The 17,137-nt window shown below is 36.4% G+C and overlaps 3 protein-coding genes across 5 annotated transcripts in view; 2 read left to right on the forward strand and 1 right to left on the reverse strand.

Annotated features, from left to right (window-relative positions):
* slc52a2 (solute carrier family 52 member 2) overlaps nt 1–8,449 on the forward strand; it is a 10,409-nt gene extending 1,960 nt beyond the window's left edge. Inside the window, exons 2-5 of one of the 2 annotated variants that reach the window (XM_060897500.1) lie at nt 4,163–4,306; nt 4,498–5,353; nt 5,905–6,028; nt 6,947–8,449. In XM_060897500.1, coding sequence (XP_060753483.1) covers nt 4,186–4,306; nt 4,498–5,353; nt 5,905–6,028; nt 6,947–7,156 — 1,311 coding nt within the window. In that variant the 5' untranslated portion in view covers nt 4,163–4,185 and the 3' untranslated portion in view covers nt 7,157–8,449. Of the gene's footprint in view, nt 1–437; nt 3,359–4,162; nt 4,307–4,497; nt 5,354–5,904; nt 6,029–6,946 lie in introns of those variants that run through there. The other variant, XM_060897499.1, reaches the window with a different exon arrangement.
* A 525-nt stretch (nt 8,450–8,974) lies between these two features.
* si:ch73-196l6.5 (riboflavin transporter 2) lies at nt 8,975–13,964 on the forward strand. Its single transcript, XM_060897439.1, has 4 exons — nt 8,975–9,088; nt 9,932–10,972; nt 11,121–11,244; nt 12,320–13,964. The coding sequence occupies exons 2-4, from the start codon at nt 9,954–9,956 to the stop codon at nt 12,524–12,526; spliced, it is 1,350 nt and encodes a 449-aa protein (XP_060753422.1). The 5' UTR covers nt 8,975–9,088; nt 9,932–9,953; the 3' UTR covers nt 12,527–13,964.
* A 965-nt stretch (nt 13,965–14,929) lies between these two features.
* Nucleotides 14,930–17,137, reverse strand: part of nfatc1 (nuclear factor of activated T cells 1) — a 38,358-nt gene continuing 36,150 nt past the window's right edge. For both annotated transcript variants that reach the window (XM_060897655.1, XM_060897653.1), the window contains exon 10: nt 14,930–16,127. In XM_060897655.1, coding sequence (XP_060753638.1) covers nt 16,072–16,127 — 56 coding nt within the window. In that variant the 3' untranslated portion in view covers nt 14,930–16,071. The remainder of the gene's footprint in view (nt 16,128–17,137) is intronic.

Here is a 17,137-nt window from a genome sequence, read left to right on the forward strand (position 1 = left end):
TTTGCATACATGTCTAAAGACTTTGGAGCTGTATGATTTCCTCACAAAGTTGCTGGATATGTGCCATGATCAATTTGATTTCTAATTAGATACTTTACAAATGTCCAACATGTTCCCATAAATTTTTAAATTCTCTTGTTTCACTTTTAGAGAGAACTAAATGCTTGAACATGACTTGGTACAACTACAAAACAGAAACATGTTTATCTTCAGGGAATTCTTAATTCAGAGCTTTATACAGACTAATATGAAATGTAAAAGCAATTATCCAAAAATATGTAAAATATAGACATACACATACATTTTAATGCAACAGTTAACATGTTGTTAAAAAAAATTTAAGAAGTTTATTTTTTTTGAATATCCTTTTGTCATGATTATTTTGGCAGCCTTTTGGTTTTAAACCTTTGACTTATATGATATATGTTCTATTGTAGAGGATGATTTCTACTTCAACCTTCTGGATGACTTCCTTGGATCTCAGACCGGCGAGTCACTGGAGTTGGATGAAAAGCTCTGCACGAACCGGCTTCTGGTGCAAGTCGGCGTATTAAGAGAGGACAATAATGCTTCATGGTTGAACATAACAAAGTGGCTTCAGAAGATTTTTCCAGTGTTTCAGTCTGCAGATTTTCGAGGTTTGATTGAAAGGAATACAGAAACAGCTATGAGCTTATCCGGAGACGCCAGAGAAAGCTTTTTCGAGTCAAATGTTAACTTTGAATTTGTGGGACCAATATGCGATAGCATTGGCATCAGCAGACCTGATTTGCTTGAAATGTCAGATTTTTCTGACCGTGCAAAGTTAACAGACGTTACAAATGGTCTGATACTAGAACTGACCAGCTTCATTGAAAGAGAAAAACTTGACCCAGTTGTTCTGGTGTCATGGCTTTGTAATTTCGACCCTGCATTCTGCAGTGATGGTAAAATCCATAAAGCCAATAAACTCCTTCAGGCAAGTCTGGAAAGGTTCAGGATGCAGTGTCGAAAAAATCAAACCAGAAGATACCGGAGCAGTGGATTGTACGATGAATTTCTTCGGAGTCCATTTCATCTTATCTCTGATCTCAATGATGACTCAGAATACAGGAGTGTGTCGGTAATCAAAGGGCATTTGAAAAGAAAGCGTCTTCTCATTCAAAGGATCCAAAATATTCCACCGGACAAGATCAAGGATGAAAGTGAATCGTTTAATTTCTCATACTTCCGCACTGAATACAATCCAAAGCAACATTGCTATACTGAAAACAGGCCAAAGCTGGAATGTGACCATGACTCTGACCAGACGTTTCAACCAAGAGAAGTGAAGAAGGAAGATGACTATCATTGTCAGCCTGCTGAGCCCAAGTCTGACTTGGAAGACAAGACCCAGGTTGATACGGGAGATTGTTTATCCATCCTCGATATCTCTGTGCTGTCTTTGCAAAAACTTACAGAAATGTATGGAGGGAGAACTGATGGGGCCAATCTGGTGTCTATGGATCTCCTCAAGAATCAGTATGCTCTGATGCTGAAAGAAGATCTCAGCATGCAGTCTCTGAATGAAAAGGTCTTGGCCTATAACTCAGCTGGAAAAGAACCTGTGCTACCACCGCCTTTGAATTTCCTTCACTGCAATGCTCATTTCCTTCTCAATTTTATTGATGCTGTTGAGAAGCAAATCATGTCATTTGAAAGAGAAATTGTGAACACTACAGGGGATCAGCTTGGACGAGACAAAAACCCCAAATTTAACGGTTTTTTAAACTTCAGAGAGAGTGCCGTCACTCGGTACATCAACATGGCTTGTGAAATCTTGTGTCCGAGAGGAGAAAGCAACAATAATTACAGAAGGCACTGGCTTGCCTTTTGCATTGAGAGGAAGAACCCTTCTAGGCTACCTGTCAATCAATCTAATAGGTTCATTAACTATTTTGAGGCAGCAGCTGCGCTTGTTCACCATTACAGTGATGTTGCACTGTTTGTGTCTGACCTACAGCTACTTAAAGATGATGCAAATATTTTTCTAGAGAGCATTAATTCTGATGCTAGCGATGAGGCCATACAGGCTCTCGTCTGTGTTGTGGCTGTAGTGTATTGTAAAGTCTTGGGGCCCTTTTGGCAGCTCCTGAAGAGTGACGCCCAGTACGTGTTGTTCAGCAAGTACCTTTACTGCCTTTATGAGAAGCTTCTAGAGTGGTCCAAGGATGCATCTGTTCTCTTGCAACCCGAGGCTGTAACTAATGTGTTTCTCCAGGTTCCAATGCAGGAGAACAGCTTTCCTGGTGTATTTTCCTTCTGCCATAGAAATGCAAAGAATCAATATGGTGCTTTAATGAAGGAATGCTTACAGAGGATGATGAAGGTCATTGCTGCTGTAATGGAAGAAAATCTCAAAGACTTCTTACCTGGAGGCAAGTACTGCAAAGATCATTCTGGGGAACTCATGGAACAGTTTGCTAGCTGCACGTTGTCCCAGCTGATGGGCGAGTACCCGTTTGGTCATGCATACTCCTACAACAAAAACAGGCCGGATAAAGTCCAAGTGCAGCCTGAGGGTAATGCAGCAGACCATTCGAATGGTGATGGTGCTATCTATGGGGTTCCAGCTGTCAAGAAACGTTCAAAGCCTTATGTCATGTTTGACAGGGCGAATTTGCGACCATTGAACAAATTAAAAAAGAAAAGAAAATTGAATAAGTTGTCGTGTAATTTGAAAATGCAAGACCAGAATTACAGGAAAACCATAATTGCTTCAGTGAAAAAAAACGGAGGCCCATGTAAAAGCACTGAAGATGTCGATCAGTTGCTTTTGAGAATGGAAGGAGCACACCATTCTCAAAAGCGAGAGGCTGTCCGTTCAGAGTTAAATTACCAGAAGTTTGTCGTTGGGTGCCGAGACAAACGGCTGAATCGTTTAGGTTTCTCTCTGTCAGACCTGGTCAACAAACTGAAGGCCATCTTGCCTTGCGATAACCAGTCCACGAGCTTGGCAACAGAGCCGACTGGAAATGTAGTTGGGGGTGAAGCGAGTCCAAGTATTTCACAAGTTACACCACAAGAACAAACTGAATCAACCATCTCCAACAATAAATAGATATAAAGAATAAAGACAACTGTGTAATCTTTCAGAGTTACCGAGAGAAAGTGTTTGAGTTTTCACCTGATTCATAGATTTTTCCATTATTTCCATTTAGATTTCCATCATGATTTCATTCATCATTTTATTGTTTTCTGTTCTTAAAAAAAAATCAAAATACTTTTTATGATGTCTCTAATCGATTTGCCCTTATAGAGTTTGTTATAGTAAAGTAATTCAGTTAAGTGTATAATATGCATTTATTTCTATAGCTTGTTTTAAAATAAACTACTATATCCCTCACCTTTCTGTAGTTTCTGTGTATTCTTACCACATTCAGCTTAAACTTGGATTTTTCAGATAATTTTTGTGCTACTTAATAATAATAATAATAATAATATTATTGCACAATGTATAAAAAAGTGTATGTTAAGGTATAGATATTGTTTCAAAAAATCATAAAATTGATAAATGTTGAAGTCTTTTTGAGGTCTGTAGATTGTTTTAGATTTTTGCAAAATCTACATGTTTTTGGACTCTGTGTGTGTTTGTGTGAAGCTTAAAACAATTACATAAATTCTGCTCATTAGCACTATTTGAACTGAAGCTACTCAGATTCAACTCATTGTGACTAAATATGATCTAACTCAAGTATCCTCTTAAGGAATCTTTTATTATTTAATGACTTCTGAATGTATACACAGGGAATTTTGATCACAATGCTGTAGCTATAAAATGTCTGTATTCACTAGATAATGACTTCTTTTATAAGTCCATTATATTATCTAAAAATGCTGGGAAATTCTTTAACTATGATTGATAAATGAGAAATGGCACAAAACTGGACTAATTACAGTCCCAGTTATTCTGAGTTTGGTTTAGTGTTGGGAATGAGTAAATTATGTTTTTGTAGTACCAAACATTTTGATATATAAACATTTAAAATAAAAAAAATCAAAATACAGAAATATATTAATGGAAATTTGTTTCTTCTTGCAGTAAGCAGTATTGTCAGAGACATGCTGTTATGGAAATTCAAGCATCTTCTTCATCACTGTGGTATATGGATGTGTATTGACCTTTTTTATTTTCTGTAATTAGAGGAATACAGCTATAAGACAGATATGTGGTGGAATAATGCTGCTGTCTCACACGTTTTGGTGGCCTTGTTCGGAATGGGATCATGGATAGCTGTAAATTCGTTTTGGGTGGAACTGCCTGTGGTAGTAAACACTTTGCCAGAAGGTAAGTCACTTCTCTGCATTAGAAACAATCAGAATAAAATGCAGCAAAGAATGAGTAACTTGTAAAATCAATATCTTGTGCCTTTTAACTGGCTTCATTTTTATTCATATGAGCACATTTTTTTACAAAGCAGAAACTTATGCATAGCTTATGCATTATGATGAAATCTATTATTCTTTTCTGTTTTGTAGGATGGAATTTGCCAGCCTATCTCTCAGTGCTTATTGCCTTTGGTAATGTGGGTCCACTGGCTGTCACTTTAACCCACCACTTTGCTCCAGGTTTTCTGAATGAGCGTGCGCTCATTCATGCTATACAAGTCCTGGCAGTGGTTGCTTCAGCCTTTCTCGCCCTCTTCTGGTCAGAAGTGGTAACAATTGCTGGTGAACCAAGATCCGTGGCCTTTCTGCTTCTTTCTGTGCTGCTTTCAACTGTGTGCTGCACCTCTAATGTGACCTTTTTGCCCTTTATGTTCCGTTACCCTCCACAATACATCCGGACGTTTTTCGTTGGCCAAGGTCTCAGTGCACTCTTCCCGTGTATCGTGGCCCTTGGACAGGGTGTAGGGAAGGTCGAGTGCATCAAGACAGAAAATGGCACTCAGACTCATTATCTTAAAGAGAACTTCCCAGCCCAGGACTTCTTCTGGTTCCTGTTTGTGATGCTAACTATCTCTTCACTCTCCTTCCTGGCTCTGATGTACACATTTGCAACATCTTTTGAAGCAGTAGTAAGTCAGGTCCCAGAGCAAGTGACTGAGAAATATCAAGGACCAGAGGAACACCCATTACAAAATGAAGAATCTCCAGTGTCGGAGGAACACGATGAAGTGGAGAAAATGAACCCTGCTGTGTCCTTCTGGACTTTACGCAATATCTACCTGCTCATGTTGCTTGGAATCTCCACTGCTTTGACTAATGGGGTTTTGCCATCAGTGCAGAGCTTTTCCTGCCTGCCGTACGGTCCCATGGCTTTTCACCTCTCTGTTGTCTTGGGAAACATCGCAAATCCTCTGGCATGCTTTGCAGCCATGGCTGTTCTGCTAAGGTGGGTTCAGAAAAATGTTTGACTTTGTGATCTGTCTGCTAATACAAAGTTTACACTGAATGAGTAAAATATATAGATTGTGCCAAATTTATCTACGCAATTAATCTTACCTGTACATTTTCACTAATGTGTATGGAAACTTTTCAGTTAAGTGAAAAAGATTATAGCAACAAGAAAAGTAGTGTGATGAATTTCACAGATATTCGTTAATTACCTCAAGTAACAAAATGGTCAAATACTCTATGCTAAGCTAATTTTATACCACAGAAATTTTGAATTTTTGGTTCTTATTGACCAGAAAGTGTGTATTTATTTTCATTGTTAAAATGTTTGCACTCATTCTAATAAATGTAGCAATGCCTACACAGGGACTTGTACAGTGAACACACCACATAATTTAACCTGTATACTGGAAAGTTAAAAACATGTAATGGTTGAAATGGTAACGTTTTCAATAAAGAGACATATACGACAGTTATGGAAGTCGTACTGCTTTGTAACAGGCAGTAGATTTTCTGCTAAAGTAAAAAATTATCCATTTAATGTTATAGGTCTAGTGTTGGCCTTAGTTTTATGTCACTCGGAGGAGGACTGTTTGCTGTCTATCTGCTGGCTCTGGCTGCCCTTAGTCCATGCCCACCCCTCTTAGGAACACATGCAGGAGTGGCCATGGTGGTAAGTGATGATCATTTTATATAATATCTCTTTTGATTAGTTCAGGTTTCTCTTCTTTAAGTAGAATTTAACTGCTGGTTATAATAAATATTATATGCAGTAGTGTGTTTACCAAAGCATGTAATTGCATGGGGCCCCGTGGGCTTGGAGCAGCCCTACTGGCCACATTTAATGATTGTTTTTGACATCATTTATTAACATGCAGGCCAGACACATAGAAAGATTCAACCATGAAGCCTAAAAATGAAAGAAAACAATAGAAAATAAATCAAATACTTAAAGTTTGCCAAAGCTTACATCATCCCTGAACACGGAGGATATAATTAACGATTTTGCTGAAGCTAAAACCAGAAAGGTTTTAAGACTAGTTTTTTGAATATGCAAGACGACAGACAAAAAGAAGTCTCTACTGTAAAACCAAGAAAAGACTGTGTATCATTTTATTTTTAAAATAAAAAAAGGATTCTGTATGATTTTGAATGAGACAGTGTACACTATTTTTATTTTCTTAAAATGTTACCTAACTAACAATTTTGTGAGGCGTTACACAGTTCAAAGTAAAATATATCTGGTTTATATTTGTCTCACTTAATTCTATATACTCAATATTACCCTTATGCAAATCAAAGGAAAATCTTAGGCAATTTTGGGGCATGAAGGCTCCAGGTCCTCACTTTGCTTTGAGCCCCCAAAATGTTAAACATGCTCCTGATTATATGCTATGTTTTTCAGTCTTGTATAAACCTTTAAACCTTGTTTAATTCTAAAATCAGTGCATTGGATGTTAAAAAGAAGGATATAAACATTTGAACTAAATTACTTACTCTTTAGAGACCAACCGTGATGAATGTAGTACTGTATTTTGCTAGATCTATATGATGATGTTAAATGGATGCCTGAAGGTTGTTGTCTCCACAGGTGATCTCATGGATCATCTTCACAGGCTTGTTCTCGTATGTGAAGGTGGTGGTTAGCACTCTTCTTCATGAGGCAGGACACACTGCTTTGCTCTGGTGTGGAGTCTTCATCCAGGCCGGCTCTCTCATCGGAGCACTCTCTATTTTCCCACTAGTGAGTGTGTACCAGGTGTTTCAGCGAGCTCAGGACTGTGTGAACACCTGCAGCTAGCACCAGTGTCAGCATTTAATCACATCCACTTTGTGCCTTTACTGTATGTAGTGAGCAGAATTACATGTGGGATTGAAATGGAAAGTATTGTGAAGTTTCAGTGTTTGTAGTATGAAGGAGATAAATGGATCAGCCTGAATGCAGAGCCTTTGCAATCATAAAAATAAATACACCTGTACATGTAAAAACAAATCAAATGTTTGCAACAAGACATATTCATCCACACAAGCATGAATTCATTCCTGAGGTAGTGGAAGCATTGATGATAACAACAAATATATCTGAAGGTGAACCTAGATATACAGTAATATATCCCAAGGGACACATAAAAAAAAAATTGCCCCTCCAAGTTTTGTGAAGTCTGTTAAATATTTTATAGCTCAAAAGGAAAACATGCCCATAGACTAAAAAGAATACACACACACACACACACACACACAAAAAACATCAGATCATTCCTCACCATTAGATTTATAGGCTTTGCAACAATCCTTAGAAGATTTACTTAGAAGAAATGAAGATATGTTTCTACATCCTTAACTGAAATCCGAAAATACCAGAGCATTCTGTCTTTAATCCATTAAGCTTCAATTGTTTTATTAGTTAAATCAATTGTCATTCTACACTGCATTGTTAGATTCTTCACCTTTACTGCAAATTAAACTTGAATATTCACCATTTTTAATTAGCTTTGTGGTAACTTTAATTTTCATTAGAATTATTTGATCATATTAGTTTCAAGTCATGTTTTTTTTTTGTTAATTTTTGAGAGCATTCATTTTAACATGTTCTAACTAGAGGACTCTTATGCAACTCTAATTCTAAGTGAATTTATTGATAATTATAGGAATAATACACTGCAATTTTGAGCACTTTTCTTGTTGAAATTTATATTAAGATGCAACTAATATATGAAGATTTATACAAATTTACTCATTTAGACTAAAAACTCTCTTTTTAAGTTGACTAATTAATATATGCATAATCAATAGGTTCATTTTTGAGACCAATAATTAAAGTTGAATTGAAAAGCTGTTACAGCTTATGACAAATGGTTACAAAATGTTAGTTAGAAATAGTTTAAAATATTTTCTCTAATATTTAGAGTATATTTAGTGTATAACCAAAGGACTTAAACACCTTTATCTGTGAATCTGATGTGAGTTTTTTTTTGTTTTTGTTTTTTTCTGATGCATAATAGCTGACTGTATTGATTGAATTATGTTTCCTACATAATTATTAATGAAACTGGATTACTGTGTACAATATTAAAGAATGAAGGTTTTCCTTGAATATTGTCCTTCTTTTATTGTTTCTTGTGACATTTTGTCTTGTCTGACATCTCATCTGTCTCTATAGATGTTTACGGAAGTGAAGGAATTTGGCTTAAAAAAATCTTTGTTACATAATGCAGCCACAGTTTAAGGGATCACAGGTAAAAGGTTAATCCGGTTAAAATTTACCAAGGTTAAAATTTAAGATTCCAGTTTGTTGTGCTGTTTGCATTTTTTTTTTGTTGTTTTTTTGTTTTTACAAAACAGCATTTCTTACCCCATGTATAAGCTGTAATGTTTTGTTGCCATTGTATATTATATTTGCTCTCTCTAATTTAAAGCGTAAAGGGTCATTGCTTCAAGGGTTTATGTACGATAAGTAAACTATCTTTGTAGTAAGTTAAGAAATGCTTTATCTTTTCAATCTTTAGCTTTTCTGAATTGCTTCCTAAAAAACATTTGTTTCTGGAGATTGCATTTCTGTAAATCCATTATATTGGTTTTAATCTCAAGTGGAAGTATAATCAAGTGTGTGCACCTTTTGATAAAACATCAACAGGCAGGTCATCATGGTTGGTCTGTGGATGCACACCTACAATCTCAAGCAAACATTTAACAAACACTTCACAGTCGCCAGATCAAACTGACTGACTAACGAGTGAGTATCTACCCTTTGGCATTTTTGGCAATTGTGAGCACAATTATTGAACATTTAAAATTCATTTTAATAGAGAAATATTTACTCTGTGCAATAATTACACTCAAATAATATATATTCAGCTAATGTTTTCCATGTGTCAGTAGTGTTCAGAAAGTTGAAAACTTTCGGTTTATTTTTTCTATGATTATTACAGTACATTGGCTTTTGCACCTGGGCTGTGTCTACACATTGTGAAACGCATCTTCCTGATATTGTTACAGTCTAATCAGACCCAGATATCTGTAAGAGTGGATTTAAGATGACTTTCTAACAGTCTAGTAATAGTCTAGTATAGATTAGTTCTACACACTGAATCCACTCATGAAATGTTTTTTCGATTATCAAATTTTGTCACAGTGACAAATCATAGTGCAAACCTCCTTTTTTTCTTTTCATTTGTAAGGCTTATAAATAATGCACTAGAATCTAATTTAATTAAAAATGGGTTCCATGAGTGGAAAATTAGGAAATAGCTATTTATATTTTTGTAAACATTTAATTGAGTGCAATCTATTGATTATATTGTAACATAAATGTGTCAGTGATGTAATTTTTTTAAACACTGTTAAACAGGGTTTCCTGGTTCTAAAAGTTTTTAGAAATTCTGAGTTAACCCTTAGGGAAATAGACTAATAATTCACCAAGTTTTCTAATAATTTACTAAGTATATGACTCAGGCCTATTATTTTTTGTGTACCTTTACTCATTTTATTCTACAATTTGTTCACAATTGGGGCTTTTTGCATCTTGCTTTTGATGTGCTTATAAAACTTATTTATTTGTTACTATTATATCTGTTAGAGACTCCAGACAAATCAAGGCCATGTCTCTCCTCACTCATGTCTTAGCCTGCCTGTTTGGAATGGGCTCCTGGGTGACCATTTGTGGGCTGTGGGTTGAACTGCCCCTCATCGTCCCTCAGGTGCCTGAGGGCTGGTACCTTCCCTCTTATCTGTCCATCCTGACCCAGATTGCTAATGTTGGTCCTCTGTTTGTCACCCTGATGCATCAACTCCAACCAGGAAAGCTCAACGAAACCACTGTGATCTATGTCATTGTCAGTTTTGGGACCCTCGCAAGCCTCCTCTTAGCTTTCTTCTGGAAGGAGACCGTTATTGTACAAGGAGTCGAGCGTAGCATTTATCTCCTGATCCTGACCTTTTTCATATCTACTGTGGACTGCACCTCTTCAGTGACTTTCTTACCATTCATGATGCAGCTCAAGTCAGTGTATCTCACCACCTATTATATAGGTGAAGGTTTGAGTGGACTGATCCCAGCTGTTGTGGCCCTGATTCAAGGAGTAGGTGTCATGCAATGTGTCAATGGCACCCAAAACTTAAATCTCAATAAAACAATCAATGGGTCTATGGACTCAACTTATCACCTAATACCGCACTACTTACCAGCCAACTTCTCAGCTAAGGCTTTCTTTTTCTTCCTGGCAGCCATGATGTTTGTCTGCTTGGTAGCTTTCTTTCTTTTGAACAACCTTCCAGTAGTGGCTCGAGAACGCTCAATGAATCTCAAATACCAAGGTGCTGTTAGAAAGACAGACTTTACAAAGAAAAAGAAAACACCAGAACAGAAGCCGATGATGAGTTCTCTAAATGGCATCCAGAAGTTCAGGGGGATGTTTGGAAAAGGAACTTACAGCTGGGCACAAATTTTCTACATCTTCTTCATCCTGGCCTGGGTGAATGCTCTGACCAATTCGGTGTTACTATCAGTTCAGTCTTATTCATGCCTGCCTTATGGAAACCGTGCTTATCATTGGTCTGCTACAATGGCCTCGTTAGCAAACCCATTGGCCTGCTTCATTGCCATGTTTTATGCTCAAAGGTAAGTGACCATATTTATAGTATTTGTTGATGGCAAAAAAAAAAAAAACAGTTTGAGATTTAATAGGATATTATGAGCCTCCAAAAATAATTACATACGCTACCAGATTTTAACAAACATTGAACCCAAGTTCTTTCCATGTTTAAAGGTCGTTGGTGCTGATGGGGTTTCTGACTGGTCTTGGCTCCATTCTTGCTGTTTATATCATGGCTATGGCAGTGCTAAGTCCCTGTCCACTGCTGGTCAACCACATTTCTGGAGCCATTCTAATAGTAAGTAATGTGTTACATAAAGTATATTTGAATTTAAACCTCTTACTTCCTCAAGTGAGGCTTATTTTGTTTGTACTGACCTGGGAAAATCTATCATATAGCATATCTTATATAGTACATAATGTATAGTCACAAATTCTGCTATTTTAAAATCTGACTAGCTCTAAAAATGAGAAGTTAGAAAATGACAACAATCATTTATTAGTAGTTATTGTTATAAATAACTAGCCACATTAGCATCTTTATACTCCACTGATCTCTTCTCGTGCTAGCGCCAGTGAGGAAATAATCGCTGACTAATTCAGTCAGTCTTGTTGAAAACATTTCTTGTTAATATGTCTAACTTTTGTCTTTCACTGTGGTACAAAGCTTTCCAACATGAGAAAATCATGACATTTACTGTGCTAACAAGGTTTGCCCAGACTAACTTGGATGCATTATTGTATTTGTTCAAAATGTTAGGAAGTTATCTATTATTCATTCATTCATTTATTTTCTACCGCTTATCCGAACTACCTCGGGTCACGGGGAGCCTGTGCCTATCTCAGGCGTCATCGGGCATCAAGGCAGGATACACCCTGGACGGAGTGCCAACCCATCGCAGGGCACACACACACACTAGGGACAATTTTCCAGAGATGCCAATCAACCTACCATGCATGTCTTTGGACCGGGGGAGGAAACCGGAGTACCCGGAGGAAACCCCCGAGGCACGGGGAGAACATGCAAACTCCACACACACAAGGTGGAGGCGGGAATCGAACCCCGACCCTGGAGGTGTGAGGCGAACGTGCTAACCACTAAGCCACCGTGCCCCCCAGTTATCTATTAAAAAAAATCAAAATTGTATAGCTAAAAGGTATATTTATTATCGATACTACTAATACTAATGCTTGAATATATAACTGAAAGGAAAAACTACATTTTGGTTAAACCAGAATTCAGTGACATTGATGGATTTTCCCAGGCTGCCACTCGTATATGTAATATAAATACATTTTATATATCAGTTTAATATTTATAACACTCAGTTTAAAGTGATTAAAACATGTTAATCTATTTCTTTTTATAACAGGTGGCGGCGTGGACATTTTTTGTTCTCACACTGTCCTATGTAAAGGTGATGATTGCATTGATCTTGCGTGATGAAGGTCACAGCGCTCTCGTGTGGTGTGGCGCAGTAGTGCAGTTGGGTTCACTACTTGGAGCTGTGATCATGTTCCCTTTAGTTAATGTGTATGACCTTTTCTCTTCAGGAGACCCATGTAGCACCAGGTGCTAACGTCAGTATCTAGTATAATATGTATATCACTATCACCAATAACTAATTTATATATAAATGGATATAAATGCAATATAACGACAAGAAATTAAAAAGGAACGAAGTGCTTTCGTATTAATGAGTCTGCCTTTTGCTATTAAATGATTCAATGCGACCACTTGGTGGCGCTGTCTCCTGTATGTTTAATTTCTTTTAGCCTTATAGTTTAGATTTTTTTTGGCATTTCAAGACATATTTTTTAAGACAAAATGTATGCAAAAACGAGATCGTTGAAATAAAAGTTTGCCATTTTTACATAAAAGGAAATATAGGATAAATAAAGGATATAAGAAAATTAGATAGATAGATAGATAGATAGATTTCTTTAAGGGTTTATAACATTATATAGATAGATTGATAGATGGATGTCCCTTTGTTGATTTATAGCAACACAATATATTTGTTTGTCCATTTTTAAGATAAAATATCAAAACTACCAAAATGCACTTTACCAGTCTGATCAATATTTTCTGTATAAACATTCTAGATTATTGTTGCTTAGGATACTACTACTACTACTATTAATAATAATAATAATAATAATAATAATAATAATAATAATAATAATAATAACCAACCTAAAATTAAACAGAACAAAAGAAGGCCTAACTGAGGAACCTGCTGCAAGCTACTAATAGCGCTATTATTTCTGGGTCATGGCTCTAATGATAACACAGTCAGGGCAGGTTCTGTCACCATGGCTGTGTCTGTCAGTGGGGATTCATACCCATGGAAAATATGCCTGCTGTACTGGCAGGTGTCACAGGGGTCTTGGCACAGGTCCTGAGCTCAACAGCTGTTTTTCTGGGGCTGCACATGTCCTGATCTCTTCTTCCTGGTTCTTTGGGCACCAGACATTTCACTCCACTCCACAATAATGGCACCAGATGATTTAGTTGTACACGAGATGACACAGTAGTGATAAGAAGATCTGGCACATTCTCATGGGGATGGGAGCTATTATTTTTCTCCCCACATGTTTGTTGTTATTGTGTCATTCATGTGTGTTTGTGTATGTTTTTACCAGCAGGTGTATGTGTGAGATGAAATTCACTCAACACAGAGTGAAGATCTTTCTTAAGAAAAGTTTTATCTAGCAAACTAAATGCAAATGTCTTAAATTCTTTAGAACATTCTTCTGCATTTTAGTTTTCCACAATATAGTGCCAGTATTTTAAGCACTTTTTTATATCTGTAATATTGTAATGCTTGTGTTACTGGAGTGGATAATAGAGTTAAAATGACAGTTTTTATATTTATATAATACAATGAATATCAATTGATGCATCAAGCTGATCTATAAATTTACGAACATATAACTTTTCAACAAAACAAGGAATGCTTACCTTTAATAGTATCATGACTCAAGAAAGAGAAAATACAGTAAGCAGGAGTCTGTTTTTTTTCCTTAATTGATCATGGTGTCAAGTTTTTCATGTACATTTCACAGAGAAAAAAATCAAGTTTTTTTTGTTAAATTATTAAGAAAAGTTTATTTTTCAACCAAGGTAATGTAAAATATTGAGAAACTAATCTTCGTATTATGCATAAATGCATAATAAAATATAAGTGATAACTGATATGATAAAATCTTCTATGTGGTGATGTTTAACATTTTAGGAGTCTCTAGTTTCAGTGCTTTATAAGACTTTGTATAAATTGATTATAAAAAAAACTTCTATATTTTGTAATGCATAAAAATGTAACTAGCAAATTGCTGTAGTATGACAGAACTCAAACCCTTATTATGAAAATTTATTCACCTTCATGGTCTGAGCAGTTACTCTGTTTGTGCCACGTCACACCACATTTCTTATAACAGCACAGTCCCAAGTGTTTTATTCCTTATGTATAATTATGTCCTATAGTCGTTCTAGTTAGTACATTTCCAAGATTTTGTTGATGAATATCCTCAATAGCCTCATGCACCTACTTTTTTAAGGAGGCACAGTGTGCACAACACAGAAACATGTGATGTTTAGACAAATGGATTTTGAACCATCATCTTTGTAAACCGGCCAGAGATGTTGCATCTACTGCTTATAGAAGTGTGTTAGGCTTATCTGTGATCAAAACAGTGAAAACTGAACACAGAAGTGTTAATGCCTATGATGTAAAATCTATTTGGCTCAACAATCTGATAGGACACGACGCCTCTGAATATCCTTAACACAGACAAAATATGTAGCATGCCACATAATACAGTGGAGCAATTTGTTAAAACTGCATTAATCAGTTATTGTGTGTCAAATACATTAGATTATTTTAAAGGCACAACAAAAATGAAATCTGTATGTATGTTTCTTGGAACACTCCTGACACTTAATGATGTATCGTAAAGGAATGATGTACATGACTTCATACTTTATTAAATGCATTTATTGTGCATATTTTGCTATTGCTAATTCAAAAAATGTAGTAGTAATTGTAAAATTGGGATACAAGATGCTGGCAAGAAACACAGTATCCTGGTGTGTTGCTTTCATGAATTCACTGATTGATGAAAAAAAGAATACAAAAATTATGTCATCATTTTTCCTCAATATCATTAAGGAGAAGTATAAAGTAAAGTGCATACATTAGCTAATAACCTACAAAACAATGGCATCAATACTATCACAAACAAACAAAGACATACGGCAAAAAAAACATTTTCCTGTCATCTGCTAGATAAAATGATTATAAAATTTCTTCAGTAAAATATTGACAACATGCAATTAAGCAGAAAAGGAAATCTGTGGCTTTATGAATACACGTAAGGCACGAAATGCTCACAGAGGCACAGAGAATATACAGGTAGTGCAGAGTTTGGAAACAGATCACGGCCTAACCTGATTAAAACACTTTGGTTTTCAAAATTTGAAACTGCACGGCTTTACTGCTCACTCCATTTAGCATTTTCTACTACCACAATACACACTATTCATTTTCCTGTGTACAATTCATTCCAGCTCAGGTAGAGAAAATAAATAGGATTCTTTTGCACTGTATAAAAAAATGCAATTCCAGTTATTTGTTTCATTACAGCTGGACAAAATCCCAATGTAAAGCAAAGGAATGGCTATTTAAACATGATTCATTACCATATTAGACATTCTGTCTAACAACAATAATATGACCATTGATTTTAAGGTGTATTGACATATGCATATGCATACATTAAACATTTAGACATTAAAATATTAATGGAAAACAAATTGCACTTGGGTAATAATTTAAAGAGCTACAAGAGCACATGAGAGGAAATGTAGAGGCCAAAAAAATAACACCGTACAGGGGCTTGGTCCATCAGATCATAGACATTGTTTTGGTAGTATTTTGTTATTCCATACACTTTCTGTCTGCTTTTTCAGTCAGTCTTTTTGATCTGACTGCTTTACAATTGCAATCGACTCTGCAGTGCTGATGTTGTTATTGCGATCAGGCTAAATGGCGGCATGTTTTTCTTCTGGTTTGAAAGTTTCAAAAATGTCAATTTCTTCTGTATGAATCACGTCCCGTTGCCGCTATGCGTGGGTATGAACGGAGATGCTGGACAGGTCATTCTTTATGATCTCATTGACTGTAAAAGAAGAGGAAAATTGGTGTTACTTGTGTAATGCCAGGATTCAGTGTGACACTGTACACATCTTATGCCAAAACAAATCAATTCTCCATTTATGGATTTATACCCAATATTTCTAAAGATGAATTTGTCCAAAAATCCAAACAGTGTGTGCGCATGTGTGTGTGTGAGAAAGTGAAAAAAGGAGGATGCTGTGCCATGCCCTCTGATCAGAGGATCCTAGAGCTCTGGTGTCCGCTGCCTTCCTGCCTGCTGTGTGTCTCACGGCATTCCCACAGTCGAGGCTTCTTTCAGACTCAATCGTCTATGTATTTTGGCCCTGACATGGGAAGTGACAGCACATGGCTCTGACCTAAAACAACTCCAGGCCTTCCTAGACAGAGTGATAGCGAGGACAAGCAGATAAGCCCAGCGTTTATAGTTAGTGTGTTAGCATACTAGCAGCAGACATAATATCTGCCTGCATTCCCACTGGGAGCATTTTGTGACATGGTTTTATTTTATCTAATCATTGATATCACTGTTAAACAGGATGATAGACAGCTGAACTCAATCACCATCTCCAAAGCACAGTATCAGTTAGTGCAACTGTTCAAAAACAACACATTCCTTTTCTGTTATAAACAGAGAGAAAAGTCAGCAATGGCTGCATTCCTCAGATTGCACACCTGCAGACATCTCACACATCTGGAGCTGTCTTTTCCCACTGGCAATGAGGAGAATTGTAGCTTGATTTGAAGTGTATCAAGCCTTCTGCAATATACTAAATAAATTAGGAAAGTAAGCCTGGCTTCGTAAGACACTTCTAAATCAATTTCAGGGAAAAATGAATTCAAGAGAAAACCAGGCATTGCTCAAAGGATGATAACTGGGATATTTTCTAAAAGGAAAACAGTTGTGGTCTTTATAGATTTAAAGTGGACTAAATACACAGCACACAGTTCTACTGGGAACTTTTTTACCAGAAGGAATTTCTTTGTTATAGGTTATAGGGTGCTTTAAAAAAC

The sequence above is a fragment of the Tachysurus vachellii genome, chromosome 21 (assembly GCF_030014155.1).
Source record: "Tachysurus vachellii isolate PV-2020 chromosome 21, HZAU_Pvac_v1, whole genome shotgun sequence".
Lineage (NCBI taxonomy): Eukaryota > Metazoa > Chordata > Actinopteri > Siluriformes > Bagridae > Tachysurus > Tachysurus vachellii.

Excerpts from the sequence above, each read along its gene's own strand:
- si:ch73-196l6.5 (XM_060897439.1), top strand. The coding sequence starts at position 9,954 with ATGTCTCTCCTCACTCATGTCTTAGCCTGCCTGTTTGGAATGGGCTCC. Across the intron at positions 10,973-11,120 it reads GCCATGTTTTATGCTCAAAG|GTCGTTGGTGCTGATGGGGT; the intron begins GTAAGTGACCAT and ends CCATGTTTAAAG. Across the intron at positions 11,245-12,319 it reads TTTCTGGAGCCATTCTAATA|GTGGCGGCGTGGACATTTTT; the intron begins GTAAGTAATGTG and ends TTTTTATAACAG.